The 26097-nt window shown below is 34.0% G+C and overlaps 1 protein-coding gene across 1 annotated transcript; it reads left to right on the top strand.

Annotated features, from left to right (window-relative positions):
* The first annotated feature begins 4441 nt into the window (after positions 1-4441).
* LOC110997760 (toll-like receptor 6) lies at positions 4442-9000 on the top strand. Its single transcript, XM_022266069.2, has one exon. It carries the CDS (start codon positions 4833-4835, stop codon positions 8682-8684), a length of 3852 nt encoding a protein of 1283 aa, XP_022121761.2. The 5' UTR covers positions 4442-4832; the 3' UTR covers positions 8685-9000.
* Positions 9001-26097: the final 17097 nt, after the last annotated feature.

The raw sequence follows: 26097 nt of genomic DNA on the forward strand, positions 1-26097 counted from the left end.
TATGTAGTCTAGCTCAGGACGTATATTTAATATTCAACCAAACGACATCGTTATATGGTACAGAAACAATAAATACACATTATTGTATTTTTTAAGTTATACCGCTGCCCATGAGCATTGGACACTCTCAGACTGAATCTAAGAAGGCTCGCAAGCATGCCACCGACCTATAAATTTATATATCTTTTATATTTCTACTTTATATTATGCCTCTAGAAAGGGTAGTACCTGCTTTGATCGTTTGTTCTTTGTTTTCCGTCATTAAAGCCTTTCAAGCTAACGTATTAAAGTTAAATAAGTCACCCACAGTGGCGATGTGAACCACATTCTAATTAAAAAACTATCATAATTCATTTTAGTTCCAAACATTTTTACGGAGCCTTTTTAACTGCGCCTTTGGTGTTAATCTTTGCTACCTGAGCGTGGGTGCACACGTGAAATATTGCTATCCAACCCCTGTCACATAAAATGAGATGATAATACAACATCACCCAACGTATGAAAGAGACAAAAATCGCGGAGTTAATTGCGACGATTGGATTTCAAGGGTATTAATTTAGTGATTCCCATAGGCCTCATATTTTTCGATTTTATACGGTTTGAGAAATGCCAAGTTATATTTACGTTTTGGTTAGGGCGTATTGTTGTTGGCCAGAATGTCAACAAAGTTAAGACGGAAGTATATATTAATTCCTTCCTATATTTGAACGATATTTTAGGATTTATAGGCGTTTAATTCAATTTCGTGGGGGAACGCATATCTCCGGAACGTTAAAAAATACAAAACACGCAAAAAAATTATAAAATAATTTAATATTGAAAATGCTGCATCTGCCTCTTTCGTCAGACTTCCAAATTAGTAGATCAGCCTTCAGCGCCTGACACAGTTGAAAGGATTTGTACTATATATACGAGTTTCCACACGAAGTTTTAGTTCATAATAAAAATAAAATATGTTTGGAATGGAACATACGATACAGGAATAAAATAAAAGCAACATGCTTATTCCTTTAACGTTAGAGTTTCTTTGAATTAATATGTTCATATATACGTCAAGAAAAAACACAATTTCAATAGTCACTCGCTCACGAACAGATGATTTATTTATCATTAAATTTATTGCCAAGCCTTTTTATCAATCGTTTTACAGGAAAATACGCCTTTTATCTTTACGTAGTAAAATGTAATTTCTATGCAAACAAGTTTCTCGTTTTATCCATATCTGTTATCCTGCAACACATGGGGTGAATGTATACATATATATTTTACCGTGTTACTTTATGTGTTTATAAATGTATCAAAAATATGACTAGATACCTGGTGACATTTTGTCGGAATTACCTCTTCCCGAAGTTGGCGGACTCTGTTGTAGTATAGACTACAAGTACGGAGGTAGGACACTCCATAACAAAGGCTAACTTCAGATACAAGTTTAAGTGCGAACTGCCCCACCTACCTGTCAAATGGTAATAGGATTTTGACAGGTAGATCCCGCTATGACGATGAGACCTAACGCAGAGTCACAATTATTAATTACTTAGGTTACATACATTAAAAGAACTCAACTCTGCAACTAGATAATAAATGCGATTAGGTATCCAATGATTTATGGAAAAGCAGAAAATTCAAAGACTATTTAGCTTCCATCTGTGATGAACTTAGTAAATATGTTTAAATGGCTTAACTAAAACACAACGACTTAATAACTGGATTAATTCACGAAAATTGAGTATCTTCCCTTTAATAGAGATTCTAAGTAGTGTTATCGTGCCCTTCCTTAAGTTAACATATCCTGTTAGGTAAATTAAGTAAGTTATAAATTACTGCACTGCTGGCCACTAGGCCAGCGTGCGACTCTCATACTTGAGGTCGTAGGTTCGATCTCCACCTGTGCGCCAATGGTTTTGTTAAATAATAGATTAAAATGTTAAATTTTATCTTTGTGAAGAGTCAATTTATAAAAAAAGAAGAATCTGGTTTAATTACAGTATCTAATAAATTCGTGTTAATATAACGCGTTTTACTAAAATATTCTTACAAGAATAAGTAAGTAGGAAATTACTTAAGCAATTTTAAGAATAAGAAACGAAGTAACAACGGCATTAAATCATATATAGGACCCTTAGATAACCTTGAGGCAAAGTTGAGAGAAGATCGATCATTTTTCATTTTTACAGCTGACAGTATGATAAGTAAAACACTTCAACGTAATAACTTTAACACTTAGCCGTCGTAATAAATGTTCTTCGTGTAAAATAAAAATGTGGTGAATTTTCGCAATGAATTACCATTTTGTTTTTTGAATTTACATTTATTTATCTAATTTATGTTTTGTTCTGTGTTCGTGTTTTTGCACTTTGATCTATTAATGTCTTACACGATAAAACGTTGTTAGTGTTACAGTCAAATGCAGGAAGTACTAGATTTTCTTTTATACACGCAATTATAAATGAAGGCATTATAATTTTCAACAATAGATAATTAGTCACATTACTCGTTTGGGTGGTTTCGAGATATTGCGGCAAATAGTAGGCATATATTTTGATTATCAAATTCAATTTTAAATAAGTTTTACATAAAAAATAATGTTCAATAGTAAATCTCTTAAAGATATCCTTCATATATTTGAGTATGGAATATAAACATTGTGTAAAACAAAAAACTTGGCGATTATAAAGAATGGCGGAGAGTTTATTGCCAGTTCTTCTCTTCCGTTCTACGACCTTGATTTGAGAACTGGCAGTAAATGTAAAATTAAAGCTATTATATATTTCTGTTTTTGACGTTCATACGTGTAGGTACATTAATAAATGATTTTAAGGTCTGAACATCCGAAATTGAGTGCGGATTTCAAATACTTACGCGAATCAATTACTAAAAAAATATATTTTTAGCAAAATATTATTTATATACACAATAAAATTTGGTTATTTAATCAATACTCAGGTGTGCCTTAAAATAAATTAAATGCGAATAATATTTGAATACTCTGAGATCTTTAGCATACATTACGAATATAAAAATGACACTGACAATACAAATGAAAGCTCTTAAGAAAGCTTATTGTATTTTGACAGCTTTTATAGCGTGTATACACCTTATACATTTATTGAATTACATTACATTGTGAAGATACATTTCGTTTTCCTTTACAATTATTCATTTCAGGCAATGAACGCCATAGAAAACGTAGGAACCTTCAAGTATCCAATTTTCTTCTCAGTCTACTAAACATTATTAATTATTATTGTCGCCATGTACACCAATCACTGAGCCAGGAAATTTCCTTAAACTTCAAGGCTCATAGATGTTATATTCGGGAATCTGTTGAGAGAAAAACATTTGACCGCCTGGGAACGAATGCACGACCTTTATGTCTGTGAGTCGCGCTTGTCACAAGATTCCATACAGCCTTAAATGTCATCAAAAAGCACCGACTTATCCAGCATTCATAGTCAACTTAACTAAAAGGATTAAAATGATTTCCTGACAGCGGGTGTGGTCCGCCAACCGTAAAAACCTTTGTTACCTTAAGCCTTTAATACTTTTATGCCATAGTTGCTTTTTAATTTCGCCATTTGTAGTATAAAAGGGTTGATTTTTAATCTCACTTTCCTTGAGTTAAAAGCGTTAAACTCTTTGTTGCGTTCATGGCTCTGTGCATCTGGTGTATAATTCGTTAGGATCTTAGAAATTCTTTAATGGAAATAAAAATGGTTTATGAGATTTATACAAAATCCTATTACTTGGGATGACATTTTTGATAAAAAGCTCTTGTATGATTACAAGGTTTAAGTTCTGGAAGGTAATAACATTTTTAACCGACTTCAAAAGCGGGAGGGCTTTAACAATTATACGTGTTAAATTGTTTTATGTAGGATCGCATAGCACCATCTATAGACCAATCTCAGTCGAGTTTTCAAATGATTTGAGATAGATTACTGAACATACGACATTAAAAATATATAAATACCATTTAATGCTCCGGAATCAGTAATATATTGTTATATAATATAAAAGAAATTATTATACAATTTTATTGCATTTCAATTCAATTTCAATAATTCCTAAATTTATTCATTTTATTTATCTAACCTAAGATGGGAATTAAGAGGGAGAGGGAGAATATTTGAACAAATTACTAGTTATTTTTAAATTTTAAGAAAATTATCCTCAGAAATATACGTATCACTTTCTTCTTTTGAAGTATAATTCCATTGTTTTCTCAAGGTCCCAAAGCAGCTGAGTTCTACATTCATTCAAGCTCGACTACGCGCAACCTATCCTCAAAGCCCAGTAAAAAATAATTTATTGTAATAAGTCCTCGTGAACATTCGCTACCATTCGGCCGATCTCACCCCTCACCTCCTCCCCCGGAACGTATACTCAACGACTGCAATGCCTCGAGAGTCTACGAGCATTCAGTTAACTCCCAGCAGTGTCGGGGTACGGTCGCGCCACTCGATGCTGTGATTCAACGCGAGCATTCTGTAAAACACGACCGTCGTTACGTACTCTGTTTACAGACTTTAAAAATTTGTACTGTTAACTTCGTTATATAGTAAAACAACTCGTACATGTTATTTTAAATTGTTTTACGGTAAAAAAATATCCTGGACGTCTATAGTGAAATATGGAATTTGTGAATCAAGTTCAGTGTTCCAGTGCAATTACAAGGACTCCTTATTAAATTAGAACCGATTGGATTATAAATTGATGGATACTTCACATCCGGCAAGGGGACACAGTCAACTAATGCCGACGGAAAAAACATGACACTACGTTTTCTCTCAGTTGATTTTCTTCTATCTTGATGATTGATTTTGATCACTATGGCTTTTCAAGAAATCTACTTCAAGAATTCAGTCGTCGCTTACATTACATTTTTGTTTATTTTGAGGTTAAATGTCGCCGATCAGAGTGCATTTCCGCTGAAATATGAAGCTCCTGATGATTGTCAGTGGTGGCTAAAGGGTCCTAATGACGCCCACGAAGTGTCCCTAACGTGTAAATTACGGACAATTAACAGTGAATTCGATACAACCAACTTTAGTGTTATTCCGTCTGAGCACACAACTTCGCTCAGAATCGAGTGTAACGAAGAGATTATGTACAAAAGCTCTCTCGATGATCGTAGTTTTGCGCATTTAGTGAAGTTACGTGAACTTGTATTGGACAACTGTAAAATTGGACGATGGCCTCCGGGTGTGCTCTCTGGACTGAGAGACCTTCGAAATCTCACAGTAAGAACAAAAAATACCGAATGGAGTGCAATGAGCTTAGAAATAGCGTCAGAAAGCTTTACTGCCGTGCGTCAATTAGAAAAACTGGATTTAAGTTTTAACAACATCTGGTCGTTTCCTGAAAATTTGTTTTGCCCATTAACGAATTTAGTTTATCTAAACGTTTCCTCAAATAGACTTCAGGATGTCAGTGATTTGGGATTCAGAGAAAGGGCAATGCATCAAGCTTTAATTAGTGAACACGAGGGACCACCGCCATCTGCATTGATTCCTCACGCATCGTGCTCCTTAGATATTGAAGTGTTAGATGCCTCCTATAATCATTTTGTGTTAATGCCCGAAAATGGATTTCATGCCTTACGCAGATTAAAAGAACTGCACATTCATGATAATGAAATATCGATGGTGGCTGACAAAGCGTTAGCGGGCCTTAAACAGTTACAAATAATAGATCTCTCCAACAATAAAATTGTGGCCCTCCCTCAAGATCTTTTCAAAGATAGTAGGCCGGTGATAAAAGAAATATATCTACAAAATAATTCAATCAGTGTGCTTTCTCCTACACTATTCGCAAACCTTGATCAATTATTGGCGCTAGATTTATCAAATAATCACCTCACGAGTACGTGGATTAATGAAAACACTTTCGCTGGTCTTATTAGAATGGTACTGCTTAATTTATCTAACAACCGGTTGACAAAACTAGATCCAAAAACCTTCAAGGATTTGTATACACTACAGATTTTAAATGTTCAACGTAATATGCTGGAGAGTATTGCTGCAGATACATTTGCTCCTATGAATAATCTACATACCCTGATTTTGTCATATAATAAGATATCACATATCGATGCCTACGCACTGAATGGTCTCTACGTATTATCATTATTATCCATTGATAATAATCGTCTTGAAGAATTACATCCGGAAGCGTTTAGAAACACTTCTTCTTTACAAGACCTCAATTTAAATAGTAATCGATTGAAAAAAGTGCCTACAGCGCTGAGAAACATGCGCTTATTACGAACTCTCGACCTTGGTGAAAATCAAATTACATCATTGGAAGAACCTGGGTTTGTTGGTCTTCATAACGTATACGGACTACGTCTGATTGGAAATAAGATAGAAAACATAAGTAAGGATGTATTTAGCGATTTACCATCGCTTCAAATTTTGAACTTAGCGCGTAATAAAATACGCTTTATAGATATGAGTGCATTTGAAAATTTAAAGACATTGCAAGCAATCAGATTAGATGCTAACCAGATTACCGACGTCCAAGGGCTTTTTGTAAATATTCCCTCACTGTTATGGTTAAACATCTCAGATAACCAAATAGACTGGTTTGATTACTCTGTTATTCCAACGAAACTTCAATGGCTAGATCTCCATAGTAACAATATTAAAGAATTGGGAAATAGCTACCGTTTAGATAAGGAATTGACATTACAGACATTAGACGCTAGCTTCAACAAAATGACAAAAATATTTACCTACTCTATTCCCAGTAGTATCGAGCTACTCTTCTTGAACGATAACCAAATTACACAAGTTGAGGCTCAAACTTTCGTTGGAAAAACCAATTTAACGAGAGTCGATTTGTATGCAAATCAGATCACTAGTATGGATCTCAATGCGCTTCGGCTAACTCCAGTTGATCCGGGGAGGCCTCTGCCCGAATTTTATATTGGTGGAAATCCCTTTCAGTGTGATTGTACTATGGAGTGGTTACAACGTATAAATAAATTAGATCACCTCCGACAGCACCCTAGAGTGATGGACCTAGAAAGTATTTATTGCAAACTGTTATATAATCGCGAAAGGACCTATATACCTCTAGTTGAGGCTGAGTCATCACAGTTTTTGTGTACATATAAAACGCATTGTTTTACGTTGTGTCATTGTTGTGATTTTGACGCGTGTGATTGTGAAATGACGTGCCCGTCGAACTGTACCTGTTATCATGACCAACCGTGGTCGGCAAATATAGTGGACTGTTCAGCTGCTGGGTATTCTGAAATACCTAGCAGTATACCCATGGACGCTACGGAACTGTATTTAGACGGTAATAACTTTGGCAGCTTAACAAGCCACGCATTTATAGGTCGTAAGAATTTAAAAATATTGTACGCAAATAACTCGAATATTGACGCTCTGTATAATAATACATTTAGTGGACTAAAACGCTTGACTGTATTGCATTTAGAAAAGAACAACATAAAGGAGCTGTTAGGATTTGAATTATCGCCCTTAGAGAATTTACGGGAATTGCATCTCCAAGACAATAAAATACATTATATCGATAATCGAACGTTCATCGAACTTATGCATTTAGAAGTTTTACGGCTCGAGGGAAACAACATTTATAGCTTCGCCGTGTGGCAATTCACGATGAATCCATATTTGGTAGAGATAAGTCTTTCACGCAATCCCTGGTCCTGTGATTGTCTATACATACATAAATTCCGAAATTGGTTTCGAAACAACCTCGGTAAAGTAGAAGATGCCAAGAAAATTACCTGTATCTTTGACAATATTACTAACGCAGTCGGACCTCACATGTCCGACTTTAACTCAACGATTTGTACAAGTCACGTCGGTGGAGTTTCATCGATTATTGAGAACCAAGTCATAAATGATTACCTCCCATTACTGTTGATATCACTATGCGTATTTGTGATAAGCTCTGTCCTTATATGCGGCGTATTTTACTGGAGACGTGAATTGAGAGTATGGATTTATTACCATTGTGGATTTAGAATGTGCTATAAAAGCACATCGTTCGATGACGAAGCCGATAAAGACAGATTATTTGACGCCTACATAAGTTATAGCGTGAAAGACGAGGCCTTTGTAGCACAAATGCTTGCTCCGGGCTTAGAATCTACAGATCCTAGTTTTCGGTTGTGTTTACATTACCGCGACTTCAACGCGTCAGCCTACGTAGCAGACACAATTATCGAGGCCGTTGAATCCTCGAAAAGAACAATTATAGTGTTATCTAAAAACTTTATAAATAACGAATGGTGTAGATTCGAGTTTAAAACGGCTCTCCATGAAGTGTTAAAAGAAAGGCGAAGAAGACTGATAATAATATTGTTAGGTGATTTACCGAATAGAGACATTGATCCCGAGTTGAGGTTGTGTTTAAAAGCGAATACGTGTATAGAGTGGGGTGATAGACAGTTTTGGCAAAAGTTAAGGTTCGCAATGCCGGACTTGCGGAAGTGTCAATATCACCGATCGACGGTGAATATTTACGCGTCGGTGTCACCTCTGGGGGCAGGGCGGGCGCCGGCGCCGCCCCCTCCCCCGCCGCCTGGCAAGCTGCCCCCCTTGCTGGGTGACGGCCTGGCGGACCGGCTCGCTGTCTCCACGAGCGTCCATGCGCGTGACGCACACCCCCACCGCATACCGCCGCACGCGCAGCTGTGGGCGTAGCGTATGCTTCAACGCAGGTAATTTAAATACGCTTAAGCGTTTTTAGTCCAAAACAGTGATAATTATAATAAGTAGATTAAGTAACCTGCATTTATTTGTACATGTATGATTTGTAAATAATTTATGTTATACGGATGAATTTCCTAATTTCTGCGATAGTAATTTTAAGTTTAACTTTTTATTGTAAATAGAATACGTTCAACCCAGTCTATAAATTAATTCTATTAAATTATTAAATGCCAAAGTTTAAAACTTATCATGTACCTTCAAACGCATTTAAAATATATTAATTTTATGTTTATAATCTATTCACAAAAGACTGTAAATAATTTCTTTATGTTCTATTTGTATATTTTGTAAATTATGAGTCCGAATAAGAAGAGAAAAGTCGAAATATATAATATGAATTTTATTTGTTTTTGTTTCATTTCTTTTCTCCGTTTTTTATTAAAAAGAATATTTAATAAATTACCAATTATGAGATATCTATCCGAATTAATAATTTGGGAATTATATATATATTTCAATTACAATTTATCTAAAGTAGACAATGAACATTCAGAACAAATTTGAAAAAACGTCCATTACACAAATACAACACACAGTTCCGATAATCTTTCCCGAGCTATCGCAATTAGATTTAGCAAACCCTTCAAACAAAATTAATTTATCAAAGTAGATTGATAACATTAATCACTTCCAAAAGTTTTCTCTGAAATAATAGGATCTAACATCAAGATGGCGGGCAAATGTTTATAATTTCAGTGCCTGTTTGCCTGTTCATTAACTAATACAAAATATTCCTACAGAAATAAAAAATATCTAAATTCTATGGTTCAGAAATTCCGTATTGAATTTTTTGACATAGGTACATGAATTTCTTAGTAAAATAGTAACTATAAATTCAATAAAAAAAATTGTGTCACCATACCACGCCATTTAACATCATTTCTCAGTCATGTTCATAATTATTGTTGTTTGAAATTGATTTTATTTCAAGAAATGCTTGTAATATACTTTATATAGAAAATAATCGCAAATACGTAATACATATCATAGTAGACTGGACTTTCCTGTTGAAATTCATTAGTAGTACTTAGTTGAAGCTATATTAATAGGATTCACGAGGTGTACATTGTAATCACTAAAAGTAAGTATTATTTAAAAAAATTACTTCTAAATGCTTACTATCCTACCACCCAAACCAACCATATTTAAACAAGTTTGATCAGAAATAAATTACGAACAAGTACGCATAGTATTGTCTTAATGTTATAGTTATAATTGTAAAATTTTTCACCATTGAATAGTATTTTAATTAAACCAATTTAACTGCGTAGTACTTCTGTACTATGCAGTTAAATTGGTTAAATAAATTAAACGCATGCAGAAAATAACACGAATCTTCAATTTGCGACCTAAACGCCAAACTCTATAATAGATAATTGTTAAATACTTTATTATTTGTATGATACTTACGTAATGTATTACTGGGTATAGTGTTCTATGGTTCAGGGAAATGATTTTTTCAATTAAGATTTTCTACGGTGTACTGTCAGTGTAAAATTGTCTAGTACATTTACAACTCAAATCTCCATTATCTGTTTTGTACAAATCAAAACGAAATCAACATTGGTTATTCGGTGTTAGGACCCATATCAAAACGACAGTCGGGGTCAGCAGAGAAATAATGGGGAAACTTGTTTTTACGGTCGAGCTAAGGGATATGTCACGTGATTTTATCAGTCCGTATTTATGTTTGTGTATAGAGATTAAAATTGTTTGGATCTTGTTAGTTTCTTGGTAATGGCCGAATTGTTAGGATTCGTTAATAGATCTTGTGCTTCTACTTGGTATGGTTAGGTTAGTAGGGTTCATAATTGTAAAGGAGAGAAAAAAATCAATGACAGACACATAACAAATGCAAGATATGTTTAAAATAAAAACACAGATAAGTATTTTATACAAGATAGAGTAACTCAACTATAATAAACAGAAATATATAGGTATTAAAACACTAACATATAAACACAGCAATTAAGTACATAAATAAAATAGAAAACAATTACATCAATGATTTGAAATGGCGCTTGAAAGCTGTAGGAGCGCGAATAATTTTATTATATATACATTTTATATAGCTTTTATTGTACCTAGAACCTACTTGACTATGCATCTTCAATCGCTTGACCACTGAGTCATAAGTAATAATAGACTCGTATGAAGTAATTAACAAACATAAATACATACACACATTACCAATTTTTACAAGTGTACCAGCAACGCACTCGCGAGTGCCTAAGGTAGGCATCATCAGGTGAGACATTATCTTCGTAAAACATGTAGAAAAATCCAACATTCTCATCACACAATTATTAACGTTTCACAAGTATTAACGTTTAATTAAAAATATTATTATATGAGGATAAATAACTTAAAATTACGTAAGTACACATTTTTGAAACAAAATTTACAGAAATCCCAATAGTTCAACAACTTGTATTAGTTTTAAATTAATCCCTGTTGGATAGACCTTTATCAACAATTATGTTAGATCAGAAATTCCAAAACAAATTGTTACATGGAATATTTAGGCAACTCAATTAATTTTGCTTAGTTTTTGGATATGATTAAAGTATATACTTTAATATACATATGAGTAAGGGGAGAACGGAACTAACAGCATGCCCGGTCCAATTGCCTTACTCCGGTGGTGCGGTGTGGTGCTGCCTGCTAGATAACGGACGAGGGTCCGACCGAGCAGTGGCGCTATAACAACACACCTAATCCGGCAACGGATTAGTAGAGGCTACAGCGACTTTGGGAGGAAACAATCCGTTAAAAGTCTGGAGCAGAAGGCAACGGGAAACCACTGCTGAAAATTTTTTCCCTAGTAGTCACTGAAAAAGTCTAATAAAACCACGGTCCCGAGTTCCTAGCATCTCTTTGATGGGTGCGAAGACAAGACACGCTTTTAGACGGCCAACCTCCAGTAATGCAAGCAGTAAGCACTTAAAGAAAAAGAAAATATATACATATAAAGAAGTAATATTTAAATATATAGCATCGCAAAAATATATGACTATTACAACACAAAAAAACACTACAGCTGTTATACAGTTAGACTTTTAAGTACCTAACTGAGTTTAAATCGGAATACTCTTTATGAATAAAATTTTAAAAATATAATATGCAGGCTGCCTTAATAGGTGAGACACTCTGGGTATTATATCATTTCTATCAAATACATTTGAATAGAATATTTAAAAAAAAAAGATTATAACTTCGACCTACGTAAGTATGTCACCATGATAATTTTAGTTAATCTTATCTACGATTCAAAGTTCACCTAAACAGTTTCTTAAAACTTACAATATAATACTAATCATATTGAAATAGAATAAAACATGTAAAGGAGACTGTATGAAAAGAAAAATTCTATTCCCGCTGCAGTAAACTCATCCATCGTTTCTTCGATAGAGCTCTCATTAAAACGTCCTTAAGCATATTACTTTAAAACGGGAGGCCCAACAAAGAAGCCATCTGGAAAATGCCATATGGTGCGACAAAAGACGTATGCGCAATTTAATAGCATCCTAGTCTCAAAGCAGTGCCGATTCAATACCGTACTCAAAATACAAACATTATACGGAAAAAATTCGTATTGTCATTCGATAAGCCTTTACGAAGATGTCACCAAAAGAGATCAGCTTTCGCCTAGGCAAAGGTATTGGGTTTGCGTAACTCAATATAAATGTTATTGCGTTATGCCGTTCAAAACCCTATAGGTTATGATTTAGGGGTGATTATCGCGTTCATAAGTCAAACATTCCAGCCGCAGACCGCAAAACAAGGACAATCGAGGACAAAAGCGTCAGATAATGTCCCGTCCCTTAATCACATGCACCGTTGCTCTTGAAAATATTTTGTAGTAATGGAGAATCATTGAACGCATTACGATTCTATTTGCGGATGGGCTTAAATCGAATTTGTTGATATAACGTTAGTCTAAATCGGTACAAAGAATGTTGTCGAACACGGATCGCTGGTAATTTAGGGATTACGTTAATAAAGAAAAATAGTAAAAAAAAATAATACAGGGAGTACCTGTTATTTGTGATTGTCGCACAAGGCCTGACCTACGTTCTGAATCGCATACCATGTTGGAAGTACGTGATAAATTTTTGTTTGAGTTGTCTATGATCTATAATCTGTTTCATGATAATTTTTAAATCTTATAGGCAAGTAGGTGATCAGCCTCCAGTGCCTGACACACGTCGTCGACTTTTTTAGTCTAAGACATGTTGGTTTTCTCACGATGTTTTCCTTCACCGTTTGAGCAAATGTAAAATACGGTCATAGAAAGAAATTCCAATGGTGCACAGCCGGCGATCGAACCCACGACCTCAGGGATGAGAGTCGCTCGCTGAAGGCTAACACTGCTCTTTTCACTGTTTACAAAAGTAGTCATAAAACTTTAAATCTGATAAGAAAATTCCTGTAACTATGAATAGAAGACCCGATCATATCAGTCCTATATATTCGAATAATTAACATCCAGATGACTATTTATTCCTACCCCAAGAATGTTTGATAAATTTTAGGCAACTAAATAGCTTTATACTCCCGTCATTAGAGTCGGGGCGGGTTCATGAACAAATAGTTGTACAGGGTGTCCCGTGGCAGATTTAGGATTTGAAATTCGAATATTTTTCTAACGGTTGCGCGGTGGACCGGGGAAGGGTTACAGTTTGGCTCTGCATTTGTGCGGATTGGTTGGTCTTGATATTGCAGTGGACTGGCGCGCACCGCGCCTTCGCAGTTGAAGAGTATTTTGAAGCTAATAAATCATGCACTCTTGCTCACCGGACATTTTGTTCTCAATACAATATTCGTCGCTTAAGTGAAGCACCGAGTGAAAGTTTGATTAGGACGTGGGTCCAGAAGTTCCGTGAAACAGGTTTAACAGTTACCGAACCAAGCCCAGGACCTAGTCGAACGTCGAGGACTGTACAAAACATTGAATGCGTTGCAAACAGCGTGCAAGAAAATCCCCGCCTGTCCGTGCGTAAAAGAGCATGAAGTTTGCGGCTTCCAAAAACCACAGTGCACCGTATTTTAAACTTGGACATTTAATTCCATCCATTCAAGATTCAATTGGTACAGGCACTTAAACCAAATGACTTCCGAGAACGCAAAGAGTTCTGTGATAACATGTTAAGTCGATTCCAAACTCTTAACACCATTTGGTTTAGTGATGAAGCTCATTTCCATTTGAATGGCTTCGTCAATAAACAAAACTATCGCTATTGGGCACCAAGAAGACAAAACTCGCGATTGAAACACCAACAAGCATTGCATAGCCCAAAAGTAACTGTTTGGGCAGCTCTTTCTGTCAATGAAATAATTGCACCGTTTTTCTTTGAAAATTCACGTAGAGCAACCTTAACTGTTGATGGTGATGTCTATCGCCGCATGCTTAGTGAGTATTTTATACCGAAACTAAGAGACCATCCATCGAACAGCTCTCACACGTGGTTTCAACAAGATGGCGCCACGCCTCACACAACAAGAGCCACCATGAGCCTCCTTCGCAAAGAATTCCCAGGAAAATTGATTAGCCGACTTGGAGACATCCCATGGCCACCCAGATCGCCAGATCTCACCCCATTAGATTTTTTTTATGGGGTTACTTAAAGGGAAAAGTGTACGAAACTAATCCAACAAATCTATCGGTTTTAAAAGAAAATATCGTGCGAGAAGTGAATGCTATTCCTCGGTCAGTTTTGCAGCACGTCACTCAGAATACTCTCCCAAGATTCCGTGAGTGTGTACGTCGCGATGGAAAACATTTGGACGGAGTGATATTCAAAAAATAAAATCCGCATGTCTCGTCTTTCTTTTTATGGTAAATATATGTATATTCTAAGATAATAATATCGTTTAATTTAATTACGAAATCCTAAATCTGCCACGGGACACCCTGTACGTCATTTTACCATCCTTCTTCTATAAATCCCTTCTCTAATTAAACAATCTGAAGTAAATCATTCTACGAATTAATTAAAGAAATATTTATTTACACCGTTTCCTTCTTATTTATACAACTTTAATGGCTTCATTACTAAAGACGTTTCGAGAGATAAATATAAATAGTACCTACGCTAATTAATCATTTTTGTGACATCTTGTATATATGGCTAACGTATGGCACATTTATCCAGGGCATTTGAATATGCTGTAAAAATACCTAGTATGCTTAAGGATATATAGTTTAAATTATAAGCTTCATTATATTAAGCGGATTAATGATACAAGAAAATATGATTGTAACAATCGACAATATTGCTTACTTATTATTTTTCAGATTTTTACAGAATCGATTCGCGATTGTTTTATTCGATTATACTTTTATAGAAAGATTGTCTAAAACGCGACTATAAAACATTAACATGTATTTTAATTTTTAACAAGAGTAACACTAATTAAATATTGAGGAAGCCGTCATAATTTACAATAAGCCCATGCTTAAACCGAGTTATGAAATTTTAATCAAAAACCTTACCCCACGAGTATTGTAATGTAGCGAATACTTCAATATAACAATTTTAAATATGTAGTTATTTTATGTTTTATCCTCGTTTTATCAGTAATGTATAATGTAACAAAAAATACGAAATAGGACTTTATATTAGTTTATAAGTAAATGAAATAATAACCTCAATAATTTGAAAATTAATAAAATAGAAAACTTGAATAATAAAGAAAATAACTCTATATGTGTTTAAAATTTCAATGATTAAATCAAAATCGTCTAGGTCTATATAAATTTTAATTACGGAAAATATTTCGTTAAAACTTAGTACACATGCGTGCAAGCCTATATCAAATACATATTCATAATCAACTTGGTTGTATCGCTTATTACCAAAAAACACGAAATGCTCTCATTGAGTCAACATTCCCGAAATAGTGCGTCAGTTTCAGTAGCTGTCGCGTTGACACGTATTCAATCATTAGGGACCAAGTCAGCGCCCATAAAAAACACCCCAACGAGAAATTCATTAATTTAAGTTTGTCATACGCCACTAATTTGTAAAATTTACAGCTACTAATGGCGTCTCTTCCGGCTACATATCACACTAATATTAAAGTTTTATTGGCTTCAGTACCTGCGAACACATTTATGTGTCAGCTAACAACCATTTTAGCTGGAAAAATCATCGGCGAAGCGATTATATATTAAAATTTATATTTTTAAATGTGATGAATTAGATAATGGTTTTGGAGTCTGGTGGATTTAGAAATTATATGTATGCGCCGATGCGACATACAGAATAATTGTTACCCTGCTGTAGAGTCAGCATAGTTGCAGTTATATATGTGTTGTCTCTCCTGCGAAGTGCTTAGGCACTTCTGAGCTTTTGGAACGAGCTAGGCTAGCTTTATTTGCCAGGACTAACTGACCAAATGAGCAAAAAAAATCCACACTACGCACATATATGTATTTGACGTACTTACGAGAGTTTGATCTAAGTGTTTTTACTGGACTGATTCAATAGAAGTGTCCGTTAAATTTACAATCTTGTTAATAAAACACACTTTAAACGATATAAAAATAAAATAAAAAAGCTTTGTTTCAAAAAAGAATATACAAAGATTAACGTGCTAGTTTTGTATGTAAAATAAGAATGACACGTAACTGTGACAAGGAACCGGGACAAGATATATCTTCATTACTTATGTTTATTTACAATTCTACAAACACGCGGTTTGGAGTTCGCACCGAGTACCTACACTCACTCAGTCACCCACGTAGCCTGCGTGGCTGTGGATTCCAAATGAACGAATCGAATCCTCGGATCATTGAGGTCGAAACTGCGAAGTGCCCAGGAAACTTTAGAACTTCTGGAAGGAGCTAGGCTGGCTTAATTAGCCAGGACTTTAGACTTTTTTAGGCCGAAGACGCTCATTTCTGTGTGTGAGTAGGGAAACTGAACACTGCATACATACACATAGCGAGTACACTTCATAGAAAAGGAAGGAAAGGCTTAAAATACTAGCGTAAGTACCATTAATTTTAAAAAATTGTTTTCGTAAATGAAAAAGAAAAGTGAAGTCTAAATCATGCGTGACTGTTAAGGTACAAATGCGCGTACAATTTTGATGGCAATTAGAAGCAAGACCAGAAACACTACATACCTACATTAAAAATTAAACCGAAAATTAATAAGAATTTCAATATTTAATTATATATATACAACAATTGTATACTTTGTTCACAAACATCTCGAATACACAAAAAAATGTTTCATTAAAAAATATTCAATGTCTGTTAACAATTCTCTTAACGCTTCTATCAACAGTTTGACGCTGATAAATTTTATAATACGCTAACAAATAAATAATCCCCTTAACCACAGCCTACAACAGCACCCGGTGTTTAATGTGTCAAGTAAAATTCTGTGTTAGCCATAAACACATCCTCTATATCATTGGTTATCTTTAATTATCATAGGAGCGTAGAATTTGTATGGTTTCAATAACTATCTTTATAATAGCTCTTTAGACAAAATATCTATAGAATATTTTACTTAGGTAGAATCAGCTACTAAAAAAAGCTGAAACTGAAAAAAAACTGCTATGAAAAAAGTATTCTACTATTTTTTTTATTTGTTTACTTTCATAAAGTGCGTATACTATATATAGATACTTTTTTGACATTCAACACCTTTTGTCTTCGGTCACAGTGACCACACAAGCTGTAAAGCACGCGAAACGTCGGATAAATTTAAAATTATGTTAAATAATTATAGCTTCAATCCGGTAAAAAAGTGTTTTCTTTAAATATAAAAAAAAATCTTTCTTTACTAGCTGTAGCCCATATCAGAGTTTGAGTCGTCCTCAATATATATGCATCACGTTTGACCCATTCAAGCCATTTACCGTGACATTAGTTCTTTCAAATATTTTATAGAATGTTTGGTGTTAGTATACGTTAGGTACGTTTTTTGTTTTGATAAAAAGCATTAAAGATATTCTTGAACTAGTTAAGGAATAAATTAAAATTCCAATCTTAGGTTAATGTTTACAATAAAATAAATGCACCAAGATTTTAAGTGTACGGATCCAATTTTATTACAATACACGTTGTATTAGAGACGTTAAATAAAGAATAATGGAGATACTCCAAATATCATTGAGCGTTTAATTCATTGAGTTTTGTAGTCAGCTATAAAAAGAGAAATAATAAAAGTTTCATGGTCTCGGGTCTCCAAGACTCCATTTTGTGTTTTTTGTTTCTTTCTAAAGTAATTAAGCTAGGAACGGTTCGTCTCAGCTGGGACACAATGCCAGTGGATGTATAACTTGTGCGAGTTATTTAGAATTAAATCGTTTAATTATCGAAATTTTGATTTAAAAATTTCGCGGGTTATTTAGTAAGTTTTCTTTCAACGCGTGCTTTGTGATACAAAACAATTAAGAAACAAAATTCATTTATTCATATATGCAATACAATTTACACTTGTTAAATTTATAGTAACTTCTTAATTTACTAACAAATATTCTGTGGCCTACATTTTTATTTAATTATCACAATTGTATTAAATTATATTAATATACAATTACAAACTAAAAATATATCTAATAACTAACCTTAAAATTTAATTATTAAAAAATATTATTAAAAGGAGTCCCTTTAGGCAAGGTTCCGAAGATACTAGCAGCGTTCCCTCTTTGAATAGCTAGACTAATTCTTTGTGCAAGGTAGCTGCCAGCTCTTCGTTCTCCTGTGATGTCGACTAACCTTTTTGATAATTCCCTCAAAAGCTTTAATGCGCTAGGACCCCACGGACCAAGGGTCTCGACACCGAATGGGACAAAATCATATTCAGAGCCTAGACCCCTGTATTTGCAGACTTTAGCTTTTTCAGCCGCATCACAAGCCGCACCAGCTCTCTTGTTAGTTCCATGAAGATTGGAAGGGGCCAGTGTGTCTGAACAGGTGGCATCCCATACCAAAACCCGACCCATCTTCCATGGAATCAAAATCATACCGTCCGGTCTCTTGCCATCGTCTCTATTAAATGTATGTAACGAAGTATTAATGCATAAATAAAAATAAATAATAGTAAATAAAACGGACGACAAAATCAAAAAAGACAAAATCAGACAATTCCTAACATGTGTTTACATATATGTAACCAAATTAATAAATAAGCTATAACCACTATTATTTAACAATATTAAAGCTTTATCAAAATAAAACGTGAGGATCTCGTGAAAAATATACTTGCGTGTACACTACAGTAATAATTATCATGCTCTGTTTCCTTGTAGCACTTACATAAAATTAATTAGTGTCTCTGAAAATATTATACAACATGTGACGGAACTTCAATAGAAAATATGGTTTTATATATCCTAGAACTTGGTCGTAAATATAATGTAATACATTCGTTATGTTGGTGCACTCTATTTACGCCCATTAAATATTTAAAATAAATTATTTCGTAGGTGGGTATAGTTAAAACCGGCCTATTATTATTATTTATAATTAAATAATGAGATACTGACTATAATCCCTTTGGCATTGAGTGTCCATATGCAGCGTATCACTTGTGCGTCCTGCCGTTTAACCTATCTACTTATGTAAAAAATACTTGATCTAATAAACCTTAAAAATTCAAGGAAATTAATATACTTACCTTTCCCTCGAAATATATTTATGAAAATAATTGTATGTATACAAAAATAGTGATAAGTTTACTAGAATAGAACATACGCAGGCTGCAATTTCCCCGTATTACACTATCTAAAGTTAGTAATTAATTTTTGGGAAAAGGGATACACTTCTGCAATAAAATAAAATCTTGTTTTTTCCTTTTAACAAATTTCAGAAATGCAATAAAGAAAAGCTGTGTAAAAAGGCGAACTACAAAGTTAATGATTATCTAGTTGATAAAGGGCCTGGGACTAGTGCTGGGCAGGCTACTTCTAATTAATTTGCTATATTAGTTTTAAAAAATGTGTAGTTTGAAAATTTGCTTTTTTTTAAAGTAGGTACCGAGAGATTTTTACGTCGGCTTTTTCTCTCGGCCTACACCATCTGTCTTCTTTGCCGATGAGTAGGGATGCCTACAGGTTCAATTTTAATGACGTGGAATAAGTGATACCTGTATATCTTATGTTCCTTAATAAACGTTTTCTATTCTATTCTTAATTACAGTTAAGCCTTTTACTTTTACTGCTCTTGGAATCATTTCAATGAGGCACCAATAAAAAAATAGTAGACGTTAAAAATATAAGAAAAATACAACTAAATTATTGTCGTATTGCTAAAATTACGTGTGTAGGTCATTAACCTCATATTATTAAATTTCTTAACGTCATTTCGTCACGATTGGGCCATGATGACTCGGTCACAAATGGCTTTTTTAGTTTCAATCATGAGCGCATTATATAAATTAAGAAAATTTTATGGTATTACAGAATAATATTATGATTATAACAGTGAAAAGGAAATTAGTATTGTGTTGTGTAATATTCCTTTTTGTTAATTTAATGCACTTCTTGTACTTTAGCCTCTGTAGATATTTTTTTTATGTAAAAGAGATAAAATTAAAATTAATGTAAAATAAAAATAAAATAATGTAATTTTTTAAAGAACGTACCAATTCTTAAAAGGCCGGCAACGCACTCGCGAGCCCTCTGGCATTGAGAGTGTCCGTGGGCGGCGGCATCACTTGTCACAAAAAAATGTCTCTCTATTTGTCTGGAAGATATCGTTTGCTACCGATAAAGCCGATATATTGTTTGTTACCTCTTTATTCACGTAAGTTTACTACGAGTAAGTTAACAAAGTGAAAATAAAGTAATAACTATTTAATCTTTCCAGCTAGATATTTTTCGTTATTTTTCTCTTATTATTTTGTCTAGTTCTATAAAATTATGTCAATGTATCTATCATATATTGACTGCAGTCTGCAATATATACACGCGAATTTAACATCTTAATCAAAAAGTTTTTGTGTTGTTCCATAATGTGATAATGGTACCTGATAATTAATACTAACATGATGTCATTACTATATAAATCAGTTTCATTTATTAGGTTATTCTTTACGGGAACCGAACCCAGAACTCTTAAATGCGTATAAAGACAAGAAGGAATTTTATACAAGCGACGAAGACTTTTGAAGGTGATTAAAATGATGATTTACATTAAGAACCTCACGCCTATAATCAATTTTTACGGCCACTCTAATGAGATTTGTTGGCATTCCTTAATTTATTGTTAAAACAATGGCTAAGTTTATATTCTCGTTATTTTTACATTACAGTATTACTTTTGGTTTAAGCTCGTTTATGTTGTGATAGTGTCTAATGTTTTATATTGTACTGTCAGATTTTATAGTACTTTACTTTAAGCCCCTAAGTTTTCTTTTTAACACGAACAACAACAAATCTCTTGAGATTATTTCATTTTATTAAAGTATTCCTACAGCGACTCATAAAACAATTATATTATATACAAAAGCCAAAAACGTAATACACATTCAAACATAAACATAAAGCACAGTCTTACCTATTCAAACAAAAGATATAACAATTTTTTTATATATACGAGGTCCTATTTTTTATCCCCAGCTAAATACGCAATGAACACTTGCTCGAGCAGCAAAGATAACATCTTAATGAAATCAGTATTCAGACTCAAAAGTGATTCTTTGCTCATGCTTATCAGCTCCTCTTACAGGGAGGACATCGGCCAGTTCTGGCAGAGCTTGTAATTGTGTGTCGGTGTGATTATTCACAGCCTGCTGATGCAAGACGGTACTGGGGCTGGCGGATGAACGACGGGCTCGACACTGTTCAATCGTTTTCTTGGTTATCCGTTGTGAGGGGTGACGAGCAGATACAAGACTCGCGATTCAGGCCCACCGAGAATAACTGCTTGAAAAGCTGCTTTATCTGTCCTTACCGTGGTGTCTTGTCCGGTGATGGAACAGTTATTCGCGGTTACGAAAGTCATATCTGAAGGCCTGAAGTGTCATAGTGCTAAGTACTGTAGATGTCGGAAGTGGGACGCATCCACCTGACCAAAAGACAATCAATGAATCAGAACCTATAAAAGTTGTAGTTTTTTTATGTTGACGTCGGACCCCAAAATATTGCTTTTGAAACTTATACAAGTAGAAGGCGCAAATCAACAGGCGCGTGCGATTCTGTATAATTATTTCTTTGAAACTGGTTAGGCACGAGAGACCTGAGTACATTCTCATAATATCTCTGCATAAAAAGCGGACGCCAATTGAATGTTCCCATCGTTAAACACAATTTTATGTCGGCTCGCTTTGTGTTCGAGCTTTTGAATTCCTATCTTTTTACCTTATCTACTACTGTTATTATATATGTTTTTTTACATTGAGGAAACATGTCTAATAATCTACATTTGCACTCACCTGTGCCAATAAATTATTTTATGGATATTAAATTCTAGACGAACGCACGAACTTGGTATTTGGTAACCAAGCAATTAATTCAAATATCAGCGAAAACATAGGAGATAATTATCGCAAAGTCAGTGAGCAAGGTCATGTGCACGCGCACTGCTGTCTCCTGCTTATTGCCCACTCAACTTTCGTTCGCCTTGCCCGATCACACTTTTCGTAACGCTTACGTCACGCCTTCGCCAGCTTATTGCCCTAGTCAAGCGTGCGTAAAGAAGTTTCACTTCAAAAATAATAATAAAACATTGATTGTAAAAAAATAAAGTGTATTAAAACGAAGTTCAAGCAAATAGATCCTTAAAATCCCGGCTTCCTATGCAATTTTCTTCTCTATGAGAAATCTGCAAATTACCTGCCGAGCCTAATAGTAAACTAAGCAGTTCTCAGCACACAGTAAAATCGTTGAACAAAATACAAAAACCTAATAAAATTCGACCCAATTTTCAACACAACAGTGAGCAAAGATACAACACCTCATTTACAGTCCCCAATTATTGTGAATTTTTTCGAACGCTCGTCCTCACAATGATAATTTGTGCTTCTGAGAAGGGTTCACGCGTTTAGAAATATTTACGATACTTGAGTCAGAAAGCGAAAGTCAAAATTGGACCAATTTGCATACAAAGAGATGAAGACACATAATGGAAGACTTATGATTGAATTTGCGTTCCAGGTGACGCATTTAGGTGAAAAAAAACTTGCCTTTAAAATCAAAAACTATTGTTTTAGTCTGAAGAATGCTAAAGGAATGCTTAAGGATTATCATCCTGGGATGTAACATAATAATGTTGTTATTTTTAAATAACACCAATCATTTAGTAATAGTAGTATTATACAATTAGATTGCATTTGTTTTTTTTTCATTTTAATCATTTTATATTTCATATTTTACATTCAGGTATTTAATACAAATTTCATAATTATTTTATTCTAAAAAAACTTTCGCCTAAATAAATACTGATAATGTTGATCTTATATATATTTACACTTTTTTGCACAAGAATTGAATAATAAACTAAAATAAAAACATGGTGCAACGGGCGGTTATCGCTTCTAAACGATCTCTTACGTTTAATAAAATGTCTTAGATTACTTAGTACTCCTACTTTACACAGGGTAATTTAATGATTTGTCTCAGTCAAAAGACAATTCAGAAAAATACATTGTTAACATTAACAAATATAGAACATAAACATTAGGAGGGTGGAGATTAATTGCGCAACACGTGTCCGCATACATTTATGCCTCTATTTGTATTTATCGTAATCTTTTCTCTATAATTATAAATGAATAGTTACTCATACTAAAGACCATCGAACGGTTACCAACACATTTTGTTAAAAATCGGCGTATCTGAAGGCCTATAAAAATGGTCCTCGAAAGACGCCCAGAAATATGTAGCGAGAGTTGTGTATTCAAAGAAATAATTTCTTTTAAATATTACAAAGCAACTTTCTCTATTATTACAACTAATTGTTTCCTTTTCGGCGCATTTGTCTCATAACCCGTTCATATTCGAATAATATTTATTACCGCAATGCGTTAAAAATAGTTTTATGCCGGCCACCCGTTAAATGGCATAACAAGACGTTTACGACTGGATTACTGTATCTTCGGGGGTTCTGTGCAGGTAATAAAATGTTGTATTTATGTATAGTTTAAACATAATTAAGTTGTAATTCGGGGGCGGTCTTTTGTTTATACAAGTGAAAGTACTGGGAAAAATAAATAAGTTGTCAAAACTAATTCGGTACGGCGTTATTTGTACAACGCTTTTGCAGCGCAGATATATCTCACATTTCGACTGAAGCGGTTCCAAGATATCCAGACTCCGGGTAACAGGCCCAAATTTAAGTTATAAAGTTATTTAATGATTTTTCAGTATATCGCCATAAAGATATTACATAATTCTAGTACAAAGTAAAAAAATATTTAATTAACAATCTAATTTGGATATTATTTATACTAATACAAATTTATAGAATACAAGTGTATTAGAAACTAATTAGTTTGCAAAGTAAAAAAAACAGAATCGTATTATTAGCATTATACATAAAATGGCGCAAGTTCCACTACATAATATATTAGTTATTATATAACAAACACACAGTGGCGTGGGGTAAAAAAGCTACCACGAACATAGGGGTGCCCTAACAGTATGCTGGCGGTAAAAGCGGGAAAGCCGGATTACTCTTACAATTTGATCCTTTTAATTTTATGATTAAGTATACTTAAAGATTATCTACTATTATATTATTCAGGACAATATTGACCTTGGTCCTTAAAAGAGAATGAATGAATGAAAATGGAAAAGAGCGTACCAATTCTTAAAAAGCCGGCAACGCACTCGCGAGCCCTCTGGCGTTGAGAGTGTCCATGGATGGCGGTATCACTTAACATCAGGTGAGCCTCCTGCCCGTTTGCCCCCTGTTCTATAAAAAAAACTAATATAAAAATAACCATATGTACTTATGATTGTGTAAATAAATAAATAACTATTATAGAAAGGTCACTGAAAGTATAACCAAAATATCGCAACTTATACTCGTAATCGCACTGTGTCAAGTGAACTCTACGATTGTTTTTTTTTTATTAAATGGAATTTCTCAGCTATGGCTTTTTTGGCGAGCGTAGCTCGGCCTGAAGCGTATTCGAACATTACTTATAAATACCGAAAGAGAACTTTTCACAGAAATGTAAATAGTTTCTGAAGTTAAACGTGGCAATATATCATTTAAAACGTAATCTGTATAGATGACAAGCTTTTTGCGTGTAAATCGAATTTACTGTAGATAGAGCTTATTGTATAGCTATTAGACTAACCTACTACTCTATAATGATAAAGTCTACCTTTTTTTCAAACTTATTTAATTCACTCGCGTCCCAGAGACCCAATGCTAATTATGTGTGTAAACAGATAAACAGATGAAAGGCGGCGAATATAAGATTTTTACGAGTTAGTTGAAAACCTATTTTGTATACGAAAGTAATTCTCATAAATTAAAGCCTCACGCAAAAGAAATCTTAACAATAAAAGTTTGATAACACGACGAGAATTTGGACGTATCAGTGAATTTATCGCAGCGTAATTTTGAAAACTTTTGAAGAACGCTATCTCGAAGTAACAAAGTAACATTTTTACGATGCTTGAAGTTTACCGTTTTATTTTGACGATACTGCATCACAGAATGCCAATTCAAAATACATTAAAGTTCCTTCGTTCGCATTCCTAGGCCATTTAGTTGAAACCGCTGATCGATGAGGAGTTTGTTAGAATTGAGGACTTAATATCTCAATTTGCTTTATGTTAATTCTCCTATAAACTTTCAGTCGTATTTTATTACTCGTCAAAGTAAAAATAAATTCGTAGCCAGACAAGACCAGAGATAGCCAATACAAAACTGTTTTGACACCAATACCAATACCAATATTTCAGCCTTAACTTGTTTATGCTATAGCGGAATATCCATAGCGCTAAACCGTCTGCATCATGAGCACACCTCACATGCACCCTCACTTTCACACCAACACAGCCGAATTAGGTATTATTAGTTAAACGTAGTAGGTATATTTTTTTATTGATTTTTCCTTTTGTAAATGTTTGAACCTGTTTGTAAATATTATGTATTCCATCTTTCGCTATATCTTTAGTATAATTGTTTCTTGTTATGTTTAATTTATGTTACACGATTACGAATTGTATAAATACTAATCGATACAAAAACTTGTGTTTCTTTTTCGTTGTTTCACATTAGGGTTGCCTGGAAGAAGTTGTCTCATAACTTTTGTAACCTATTTTTTATTTTTATTTTTGTTATGTGTATGTTTTTGTATAAGGTAATAAGGCATGAATAAATAAATAACCTACCAAGCCATAAAGAAGGTAGAAATAGTTTCAA

This window comes from Pieris rapae, chromosome 3, assembly GCF_905147795.1.
Source record: "Pieris rapae chromosome 3, ilPieRapa1.1, whole genome shotgun sequence".
Taxonomy (NCBI): Eukaryota; Metazoa; Arthropoda; class Insecta; order Lepidoptera; family Pieridae; genus Pieris; species Pieris rapae.